The sequence below is a fragment of the Lepidochelys kempii genome, chromosome 4 (genome assembly GCF_965140285.1).
Source record: "Lepidochelys kempii isolate rLepKem1 chromosome 4, rLepKem1.hap1, whole genome shotgun sequence".
In the NCBI taxonomy this organism is placed as follows: Eukaryota; Metazoa; Chordata; order Testudines; family Cheloniidae; genus Lepidochelys; species Lepidochelys kempii.
Window position 1 is genome coordinate 95726116 of NC_136383.1, and position 12321 is coordinate 95738436.

Here is a 12321-nt window from a genome sequence, read left to right on the forward strand (position 1 = left end):
ATATCGTGATCATCATGGATTGGGAAGGCCCAGGGGCAGATCACAGAGATTTTGAATCCTGGGCAGTGCTTGGGCATGGTAGCCACCCCAGGAGGGTGTCAGGGGGCCCCTGGCTATATTAAAACTACACTTGCTATTGAATGAACTATCTAAGACAGGTAAAACTATACACAATTATCTACAAGTAAAAAATAAATGCTAGCTAAAGTTGCGGATGCTGAAGAAGTGCAGTCTCAGATCATGAGCAGTAGAAAAAAAAACTGGAAAAGTGGCTGATCTAAACTGCCCCTTATGCCTTCAGCTGGGAGCATGAGGAGTAGAAGGCATGGGGGAGGGATCAATGGACACTGCAAGTGAAAAATATTCCAGTCTCATACACATGGAGCACACGCGCACCTTGAGTGGAATACACATAGAGATCATTACTTGAAGAACTGTAGGTCAAAGGACAGCTATTTTTCTTTTGACCCTTCTAACAAATGTTTAAATACTACCCAGTTAAATTTCTACAATGCTACAGAATACTCCTGTTTTCTTTTGCCTACCTTGTTGATCAGAGTTCTGCAGAATAACTTGGCTGGTCTCAGGTACTTTCTTCAAAAATGGAAATAATATAACCCCTTCTTGTTCTGGAGCACTTGACTTCACTACCTACCCAATTATTTAAGAACAGGCATTAACATCCAGAAAGCACTATGTCTGACTGAATAAAATGCTAGCATACAGAATTAATGAGGTCCTAATTCCACTATATGACGTTTTTTCACATATTTTCGGAATCAAGTTTATGATGCTAAACTTCTACTTACATCACTTTTGTGTAATTTTGTAATATTTAAATTCTGGCTTTTTTTTTTAATTGTTTACTGCCCCCCATGCGATTTTAGCACTTCCCTAAATACCAAGGCTGCTACTAGTCCAAAGATATGCAGTGATATACATTTCCTCAGAACAGAATCTTGTCAGACACAATCACTGTCTCAACCACATGCACTCACTGAACATTTCAAGAAGGCTTTAAGGGCAAATGTCTTTCTTTTACATTCTTCAGGTATTCTGCTTTCCTTACACACAGAAACACAAGAACTTCAGGTCTGATTCTCTGGTCTGCTCTAGCCACTTTTCTGCTCAGGGCAGGTGGTGCAGAGTCAGGAAGCTGCAACTGAATTGAGTTGTGAGTCTGAAAACACTTCTTGTAGGGTGCACTATTCAAAATCATAATTAGTCCCATTAACTTTAACTGGCCTGCTTGCAAAAGAAAATACCATGTTTGCAGCAATTTGCAAGCTTGGACCTTTGGTTTAGTGCATCTAGGAATACCAAAGTTTAGTTCTTCCATGTGGAAGAAAGAGGAAAATTTTGTACTATGATTCAAACAATGATTCAAGATTGTTCACTAACAGGCTGCTTTGAAATTCCTAGGTTAGTATTACATAAGGCAAAGTAAAATCTAGCTCATTAACACTGAAAGCACTTGCATGGCAGGTCCTTTTCTCTCCCCCTCCCATGCTCTTCTGTATTACACTACCTTCTGTGTAACTAGGATCTCTGCTTCCTTCTGTTGTTCTGTCTCAGATTTCTTCAGATCTTTATCTTTTGAAGCTGCTTCTTCAGAATGGGTGCTAAGAGGGAACTCAACGCTGGGCACAGCAGGGCGGGCACAAGTAACAGTTGTCTTGAATTGTTTCTGTTCTGCACCTAATCCACACAACACAAGAATCAAAAATATTTTTTTCAGCATGACATAAAAAAAATTAGAAAAATCCCAGCTATGTAAGAATTGCAAAGTTTTAAGAATGCCTTTTTGTCAGGGAAGGGGAAAGAGAGGGATAAAATAAAAAGCAACTCTGATCTTTCCTTACTGAGACTTTGGAATGGGGTTGGAAATTTGATTAACTGTGCTGAAAACATCCCTCAGAGTAAGCAGAACTTATTCTCTCAAAGAGACAGACATTAGGACTGTACTCAAATGAGGATATTGCAGCTCAAACTGTCTCATTATCAATAGCGGATGGCACCTCAGATTTACCTGTTTTTTCACTAAAACAAGAAAGTGCACTGTCTTTGCTTTCCCAGTGCCTGAGCCTGGCGAGACAGAGAGATGGATGGCTGAGGCTCGGTTCACATAAAACAGAGATGATGCTGGCTGTTTGGGGAAAGGATCTATACAGAATGGCAGGGGGAGGTTGTACATCCTTCAGAAAGGTACAGTAGAACCACAGAGTTATGAACACTTTGGGAATGGAGGTTTCGTAACTCTGAAATGTTCATAACTCTAAACAAAATGTCATGGTTGTTCTTTCAAAAGTTTACAACTGAACATTGGCTTAATACAGCTTTGAAACTTTACTGTGCAGAAGAAAAATGGTGCTTTTAACCATCTTAATTTAAATTAAACAAAACACAAACTGTTTCCTTACCTTGTCAAATCTTTTTTTAGTAAACACAGTACTGTACTGTATTTGCCTTTTTTTCCCCCCTAGTCTCTGCTGCTGCCTGATTGTATACTTCCAGTTCCAAATGAGGTATGTATTTGGCTGATCTGTTTATAACTCTGAAGTTCTATTGTACACAATTTAGGGGATACCTCTGGATCCCCAGTTACTCCTGAAGTCCAAAGGGATTTAAGGGAGGGGCAAAAGTACTCTTTTCACCTACACTTGGTATGACCATTTCTCTCAGATATGGACCGTGGCACAGTTACCTTCAGCCTTTGTTACCTCCAGATTAGATCATTAATACAATGAACTTCACTGGGCTACCATCAGAAACAACTTGGAAACTTCCACTGGTGCAGAATTTGGCCTTCCAATTGTTCAATCTCTAGTGCCTTACACTAATGCACTGCAGGCGCTACGTTGGCTGCCAGGTGCAATTCAAGATATTGATATTAACCTTGACTGGGATTTATCTACCGGAAAGCCTAGGCTCTCTTTTTCCCCTCCCTGTGCACCACCAAAGCATCTGAGATCAGCTTATGAGTCCTTGCTAATAGTCCCTGCATTTGAACAGCTAGGAGTTGGAGGCAGAGGGTTCTCAGTGGAGGGCAGAATCTGCTTCTTTCATTGAGATGATGGAGCTCAAATTGGTTAACCTTCAGGATGTGGTGAAAAGCTCCAACGGTTAGTCATGCTTTTGCCTGAAGGATAGGAGGGGTATAATTCTACTCTTATTACAGGAAAGTATGTCATTTACAAATAATATGAGGTAGATATTTCAGTATGCACCTGCACCAAGATAAATGGTGATTGGCACATTTTAGAAATTGAAAAATATGTTAACATGATCTTATTATGAATAAGCAGTAAACAAAAGATATGTTGGAATGTAAATTGCTTTTTGACAACATTGCTATTAGGGAAAAGTAGCATCATAATTTTACAACTAGTTGACAAAGTCAATTTTACAACGGTCTGACCAGGAACCATATGAAAAGCCTTAAAATAGAACGTCAAGGGTGAGCACAATGTTGTTGATGCCATACATATATATTTATGAACCTGTAGAAAGACTGGCTTGAATTGTCTCTTGATATATTTTCCCCCCTTCCTTCAATGTATAGCATAACCTCCTGTGGGGTATAATACTTTGGTCTCATTTCAGTTGTTGGGTTTAGTGTGCAAGTGGTGTTGGTGGCTTGTGATTTACAGAAGGTTAGACTAGATGATACAGTAGTCCCTTCTGGCCTAAAACTCTGTACAAAAAATATCATTTCTTGAACCAAAACCATTATTGCATTATCACTAGTTTCTACTTTTAGTACGTTCTGGGCATGCTGCATTTAATCTAGAGTTATTCATATAAAGACATGTAAGTTACAAAATGGACATAATAGGCATCAGATAGATTTGAAAACAATGTAATTATACCATTTCAGGATAAATACAAGCTCAGCATTTTCTCATGAAACCTCTAGATGTCACTGTGAATGCACTCTTCTTGAGCATTTAGAAGGGAGGAAGAGAAAAATCCTTGTAGCACAAGGATTTGTAGGAGAATACCACCAGGCTAAAGCAGTTTTGCAGCAACAAACCTGGTGAAGCAAACCCCAAATTCATCATTTCTGGCCTTCCAGCATCAGTTTCATCTTTTTGGTTGGCTGGTTTAACTTCTTCAGTGAAGGAGGCCTGCAGAGAACAATTTCATTGAAATAAAACGCCTAGAGCAAAAATACAGTTTCAGTCATTTCCATTTTGTAGTACTGGCTTCCTCTTTGTAATGCGTTTGAATTGAGCCCAACAGGGGCAAAGCACTGAGTGAGTGAGTTTATGAACAGCATGGACTATTTCTGAGTTACTTAGCCTTCATTTCCTCTGCTAACCACATATCTTCTAAATGCTCACTATCATCCACTACTGTTGATAATGGCCTTGGAGCAGTCTGTAAAAAACAAAAAAATGGAAAATATCTAGAGCTGAGTTAGTTGGAGTGGACTATACATTTGACTCCATGAAATAACCTGTAGCGCATCTGATGAATTTATTAATGAATCTGCAAAACTCTCTAGGTACAAAAATTGGCAAAACAAATGAAGTATTTCCCTTATCCTAACGCTGCACAAATACTGTGTTTGTCTAAATGGAACTTCCCATGGTTATCATCAAAAGGCATGAAGCACTTGGCACATTATTAAGAGAGGATTGACAAATATGATAAGACCATATCAAGCTAGTAATCCTAATTACTGCAAAAGCCAACTTCCTAAACTAGGGCAAATCTCATTGCAGGAACAAACCCAAACCGTCAAAAGAACGACAATGACACAGCTACATTATTTAACATGCTTCCACTTTATCTATAAATATATTTAATTTCCCCACTACATGGGGCAAGAAAAACTGCAATATATCAATTATACATCTGTGCAATATTTCTAGTATGTAAGAAAGAATAAATAGAGATATTCCGTAGAACAAAAAGATAAGATGCTCTTTTTAGAAACGTACTTTACAAGATTATTGGTCTATTATGAACCCAGATTTTTCCCCATTCCCAATCAAAATCCACAAGAGGAAACCTCATGAGATTCCCTCTCAAAGATCCCCCTACATTGTGCTCTTATGGGGCAGGGTTTGCATCTCTCCTCCCTCACAAAAGCTATGCCTAGTTGGCAGAGCCCAGAGAATCCCTATGAGTCCAGGGCCACTGATTCCTGCATCCGCAGAGTGAAAGCTTTAGATCCACCACAGAGGTCTCTCCCACTTGAGCTAATGGAATATCTGGCAGTAGTAGACTGTTATCTTCTATGTGGACCAATCACTCGGAGGGTAGGATGAGGACACATTTTGCCAGTGGGTTTCACAGATATTTGCAGACAGATGAGTAGTGCTGGGACTCAGGAATCATGAGTCTATTTCAGGTTGTGCAGCTTACACACTTTTTGCCACCATGCACCAGTATGCACTTTCTCCAGCCTGTTCCCCCTGCGTTCCTGTCTCCAGCATGTTTTCACCCTTCACATATCACTCCCCGCAAGCCTGTCCCTGAACCCTTTGCATTTGAGGCAGGAAACTTTCTCCTTCTCCACCATGCCTGTGTGCCGGGGTCTCCTTTGCTCTTAGTTCTGGCTCCTAGCATCATAGCAGCAAGGAAGAGCAATGGAAGGAAAAGCCCATCCTCAGCCCAATGCTACAGCATGCTCAGTCAACTCTGTGGGAGTGGAGCATGCTCTGTGGAGAAAGTATTTGGAGAATTTTGCTGCCAGCCTCTAACAAACCTCTATGAGCATATGGGAACAGCAATTTTCAGCAGTTTATAACTTGGCAAATTTGGATGGATTTTCATGGGGAAAGCAACAGGCCACCTCTGACCCGAGCACAACCCCTGTGCTCCAAAACATGAGGTTCTCTTGTTAAAATTGTTTTGCTAATATTAAAAGAATATATTTTTCCTCTAGCCTCACTCTTGGGAACTGCTGAACTGCTTTAACTGAAGCTTTGCAAAATAATTTCAGCCTGAAGCAGGCACCCAGCATGGAAAATTTCAATGTGAACGGTTAAACTTTGGAAAAGTTATAAACAGCTGAAAACGGTATTCTTATGGAAAGTGTTAGACAACCATAACTATAAGAGTCATTGCCAGTTCCACCTATAATCTTTGCATTCAAGTAAGAAACAGATTGAACTGGTGACAGAGAAGATTTCGTCATTCTGAGCGATGGTATTGTCAAGGACACTATTTATTGCAACGCTTTAAAAATGGAGAAAAGAACTATGTGGTGCAGAGAAACTAACTTTTGTAATGGTGTTCGGCTGATGTCGTCTGTTCATGCTTGTGAGACTTAATTCTCTTCAGATGCTGAACAATGAAATATCTGCAACATCAAGCTAAATAATACTGCAAATTGAAAGATGTTTTAGAAAAAAAATATACATACTACTAGTCGAGTTCAATGGAAAGAAACCCTGTATTTCTGACACTCTGTATGATGCTAAATAATTTAAGGTATTTCACTATTATGTTACTGTATTTTTTTCACATGGACATTGCATCTTGTATTAGAAATTCTTGAATCATTAACACAATTAATGTCCCTCCCTTTATGCTGTATATTATGCCATATTTCATACATATGACAAACATTTTTATCATAAGCCATTCCATGTTGTCACTAGGTATGAAACTGAAGCAATCTTAAAATACGCCAATATATTCCACTGTATCTAAAGTAGTATTCTATACAGTGTATTTTGACCTGAATGTGAAAATTTATAACTAGCTCTCAAGAAAGACATGGTTTTCATTTATCTTTCAATAGGTACCATCTATGCAATGCTCTCTGCACCACTTACACACAACTTTAGTCAAGTGTGGGCTGGCAAAATTGCCATGCAGGATGGCCTCAAAGCAGGCCCTGAATAGGCCAGCACAGGAAGGAGTCACTGTAGATGCACACGAAGAGAGGCCACTGGGCAAGTATTTATTCCAAGCCAGTGACAAAAAACCCCTCCCAGAGGAGGCATAGAGGGGCTGACTCCACTAGCCACTGTAGCTGGGGCATGCTGCATCTCTGCACCCTACCTGTGCATTGGAATGATGATTCTGTTCCAGCAGAGTTCTCGAAGGCAGGTGAATTCATTCAGCAAGTAATAAGGTTTTTACACTATGTCTGCATGTACATATAGTTAAACAGTAGTTAAAACAGCACAGTAGTTAAAGTTAGTCACCCTTGAGTTAAAAAGTTCTGGATGAGGCTGGAAAGCTATTTTATATTTTAGCTTAATTTGCAGTTGTGAATGAGCCAGTCATAGTATGAGCTAGCCAACTCCTTAGTCCTGCTTAACCAAGTCATACATTTCATGAAGAGAATTGAGCAACTGGTTAATAAATGTCCATTAGTGACTAAAATAAACTAATTCATTTTCTCCTTGTGACAGACAGGACTACTATCTGGCTAAACAGGATTTCAACCCATGTATACTTTTATCTGTGGCCATATTGGTCAGAACAACTAACCATATCACTTGTCCCCATAGCAGAAACATTTGTTTGTAAGAGAGTAAAAAACATATGAATCCACTAGAGTTTACATAACCAAACGTAGGAAGTTGACTAAGCTACTGGGAGAATCTAAAACCAAAAAAAGTTACAGTACAGTTTTATTTATTCCTAATATAAATTAACTCAAACTACATATTAACTTACTCCTGCTAGTGCACAATGGCAATTAAAATACCAATATTGCAAATTTAATGAAATGCAGCAAAACAAGCTAGCTGGAGCCAACAAGAATGCAGAGATATTCTAAAGAAATATCCAGGAGTATTAAAAAGCAATGGGTTTTACTGAAAATTGAACTCTAAATGAGTTAGCTGCAGTGGATCTCAATAGCAATAAAGCTAGTATTAGCTCAAATGCTTTTATCCTACTATGACTGCAGTTTTAAACATAGAATTATGTTCCAAATGGAATTCTGACAGCTTTGTCAAACCTTAAAAGCACATCCTTAAAATACATACATTGCAGTATTTTAATCAAAACAAAGCTTTCATAGTATTAATGAAATTGAGCAGGAAACAATGACATGAGCAGGGTCTAACATAGGTAGGTGCCTTGCATGCCATGACAGTTCAGCACCATTGCTGTAACACTGCTGTGACATCCCTGCTTTTCTAAATCCTGAGCCTCTTTTACTTGCAGCCACCCAGCACTCTAATCAAGTCAGAAATTACCACCTAGGATCAGTCACTGGATGGGAAACCACCAAGGAAACCCAAACATAGGCATTTCTTCTTCCAAATCACACAGAATAATCTTAGGGGACACCATCAGCTGGAGATATGTGATTTGCATGATAACTGTCAGTTCTGCAGAGTTGTGCAAATTCTGCATGTGCTTTTCATGATGAGTCACAAAGAGGATTTGTGGTCCCATCCTATCCCCACATCTGTATAAGTCAGAATTCAACTCTATTCTCCAGCAGTTAGTCTAATAATCCACCATATCTCCTTAATCTGAGCTCAACAATTTCATTTTCATAAAGAGAGAATGAGTGTTACTTGGATGGAAAAACTGTTTCCTACGCGACCAGCACTCCCAGCTATCTTCGAGACACCACTGACTTCCTGAAGAAACTACAATCCATCAGTGATCTTCCAGAAAACACCATCCTGGCCACTATGGATGTAGAAGCCCTCTATACCAACATTCCACACAAAGATGGACTACTAGCCGTCAGGAACAGTATCCCCGATGATGCCACGGCAAACCTGGTGGCTGAACTTTGTGATTTTGTCCTCACCTACAACTATTTCGCATTTGGGGACAATGTATACCTTCAAATCAGCGGCACTGCTATGGGTACCTGCGTGGCCCCACAGTTTGCCAACATTTTATGGCTGACGTAGAACAACGCTTCCTCAGCTCTCGTCCCCTAATGCCCCTACTCTACTTGTGCTACGTTAATGACATCTTCATCATCTGGACCCATGGAAAAGAAGCCCTTGAGGAATTCCACCATGATTTCCACAATTTCCATCCCACCATGAACCTCAGCCAAGACCAGTCCACACAAACAGTCCATTTCCTAGACACTACTGTGCTAATAAACGATGGTCACGTAAACACCACTCTATACCAGAAACCTACTGACCGTTATACTTACCTACATACCTCCAGCTTCCATCCAGGACACACCACACGATCCATTGTTTACAGCCAAGCTCTAAGATACAACCACATTTGCTCCAATCCCTCAGACAGAGACAAACACCTACAAGATCTCTATCAAGCATTCTTAAAACTACAATACCCACCTGCTGAAGTGAAAAAAAGAGACTGACAAAGCCAGAAGAGTACCCAGAAGTCACCTACTACTTTCAGGCCCAACAAAGAAAATAACAGAATGCCACTAGCTGTCACCTTCAGCCCCCAACTGAAACCCCTCCAGCGCATTATCAAAGATCTACAACCTATCCTGAAAGATGATCCTTCACTCTCACAGATCTTGGGAGACAGACTAGTCCTCGCTTACAGACAGCCCCCCAACCTGAAGCAAATACTCACCAGCAACCACACACCAAAATAACTAACCCAGGAACCTATCCTTGCAACAAAGCCCGATGCCAACTCTGTCCACATATCTATTCAAGTGACACCATCATAGGACCTAATCACATTAGCCCACGCCATCAGCGGCTCGTTCACCTGCACATTTACCAATGTGATATATGCCACCATGTGTCAGCAATACCCCTCTTCCATGTACATTGGCCAAACTGGACAGTCTCTACGCAAAAGAATAAACAGACACAAATCTGAAATTAGGAATCATAACTTTCAAAAACCAGCAGGAGAACACTTCAACTTCTCCAATCACTCAGTGACAGACTGAAAGGTGGCAATTTTGCAACAGAAAAGCTTCAAAAACAGACTCCAAGGAGACGCTGCTGAACTTGAATTAATATGCAAACAAGATACCATTAACTTAGGTTCAAACAGAGACTGGGAATGGCTCGGTCATTACACTAATTGAATCTATTTCCCCATGTTAAGTATCCTCACACCTTTGTGTCAAATGTCAGAAATGGGCCATCTTGATGATCACTTCAAAAGTTTTTTTCCCCCTGCTGATAATAGCTCCTCTTAATTAATTAGCCTCTTACAATTGGTATGGGTACTTCCACCTTTTCATGTTCTCTGTATGTATAAATATCTTCTTACTATATATTCCATTCTATGCATCCGATGAAGTGGGCTGTAGCCCATGAAAGCTTATGCTCAAATAAAGTTGTTAGTCTCTAAGGTGCCACAAGTACTCCTGTTCCTTTTGTTTCAGAGTAACAGACGTGTTAGTCTGTATTCGCAAAAAGAAAAGGAGTTGTGCCACGCAAACAGGGAGGGGAAACTAACAGAATACCTATGGCAGTGGCGGTAAATTTCTTTTTAGTTTGCTATTTAAATCTGGAATTTTTTTCTACCTCTTCACTTCACAACCTCAAATAGAGCTACATGCAAGTTAACCATTCTTAGATAGCCATAAAAGAGGGCAGTTTAAAGACAATGATGTTACTTACAGACAGATTAATCTCATTTCATTAAAATCCATATAAATATAATTTTAAAATTAAAAATGGTATTTTTGGGCCTTCTCTAATTTTTAATTTTAAGAACTAAGGCTACAATTCTCATTGTGTGTGAGGATTTACCATTAATAATGGAGAGGAACCTTAATCTAATAACAGCTAAAGCCTGGGACTTGGAAACAGGCGATCCTGGTTCTGTTCCTGGCATTGCCACTGACACACCGTGTTATCTTGGGCTAGTTAATCTTTGGGCCTCTGCTTCAGTTTCTCCAGCTGTAAATTAGAGATATGCCGCACATACTATTCCTCACAGGAGTGTTTTTAGGCTTACTCTATTCATGTTCAGAGAGCATTTTAAGATCTTCAGCTGGATCACAGGCTAATAAAGATATCAGCTTGCTGAATAACTAGACTACAGAATTACCAGCCCTTTCAATACTAACTGGAGAAAGATGTGTTCAGGTTTAAGGAATAGAGATCTACTTAACAATTCCACATATATACCAGACACAAGCAGACAGACATGCTTAGAAATATTTCTCTCTACTATACTTCTGGTGGGGGAGATCCATTCCTTTCCAATGGCTGCCAGGACTGGTGCTGTAATTTTCTGCATCTACAAAATAGTCTAGACAGTGGCCACGTACACCCCAAATGAATCTCCCATTTCAGGTTGTTACCAGTACCGCATATGTCTCTCTTTTTCCCTCTCCATTATTTTGTTGGAACGATGCCTGGATCTGAGCTAGGACATGACTGGAAAGCTCATAAAGGGACCATCCATGCCTCTAAAAACCCACAAAGACAAGATTGTATTGGTCTATGATATGGTGAAGCTTGACTAAACTCTTCTGCATGTTTGGGCAAGAAAGCAGCATACTGAATGCAGAGCATCTTCCTCTATTGTAAATGATGCTTTGGGCCACCTGATCTGCTTTAGCACAACACTATGGAGCATCAAAGGAAAACAAGCCAGGCAAAGAGAAGACAGGACTAGTCTATTTGACAAGTGAACGCAAAACACCAGGGGACCAATAATAAGAAGGGAAAAGGGGAAAAGAGGCCAAAACTCACACGGAACATAACAAAAAAGTAAGCAGAGGAGGTGACTGAAACTGACAATTGAGAGAAAAGTCAACAAGGACCTTGGGAAAGTAAGATGATGAGAGAAAACCCATCCCCCTAGAAACAGCACCTATTGTTGGCAGACAGAAGCGCTGCCTCCAGAAAAATAATGCTGCCTTATTCAAAGCTTGGGGAGTGGCAGAAATAGACCAAAAGCCCTAACTCACTTGACTGAAAGTAAAAGCAAAACCAAAAAAAACCCAACCCCAAAACAAAAAAATCAGTGAAAGGCAAGTGAATGGAATAATTTCAATGCTTAAAAAAATATGTTTGATTTTATATACTTGAAATTTTTCCCCAGGAAAGAATTCTCTTTTTCCCCAGTCCACTACCTCCTCTTGGCTACTTTTCTGCCTCTCTTTCCCCCCGTATTCCAAGGCGCATTAGGACCAGACTTCAAATAAGGGGACCACAATTCATTTCCAGAGTGCAGAAATTAAGTAATATTGTGCTGAATCAGGCCCATAGAAAGTGGCTCCCCTTATTTTTGGGAACTATATACCACACCGATCATCTTCTACAAGGAGTAGGAGTGGGTGAGATGCTGCCTTGGCATTCTAGAACCGCCATTAATTAGCTAGAAAGGAGTCTTACAAAACCTTGAGCCTACATACTTGCAGATCCATGCTTTGTTACTACTTCATCACAGAAATCCAGTCCGTAGTCTTCTCCA

At 40.0% G+C, this 12321-nt stretch overlaps 1 protein-coding gene across 21 annotated transcripts in view; it reads right to left on the bottom strand.

Moving 5' to 3' along the window:
- Positions 1–12321, bottom strand: part of LIMCH1 (LIM and calponin homology domains 1) — a 339019-nt gene that overhangs the window by 43629 nt on the left and 283069 nt on the right. For 18 of the 21 annotated variants that reach the window (XM_073342172.2, XM_073342171.2, XM_073342170.2 and 15 more), the window contains 3 exons: positions 4034–4127; positions 1529–1698; positions 546–651 (listed from right to left, as the gene is read on the bottom strand). In XM_073342172.2, the coding sequence (XP_073198273.1) occupies positions 546–651; positions 1529–1698; positions 4034–4127 (370 nt within the window). The remainder of the gene's footprint in view (positions 1–545; positions 652–1528; positions 1699–4033; positions 4128–12321) is intronic. The other 3 variants (XR_012158684.2, XR_012158683.2, XM_073342175.2) reach the window with 1 other exon arrangement.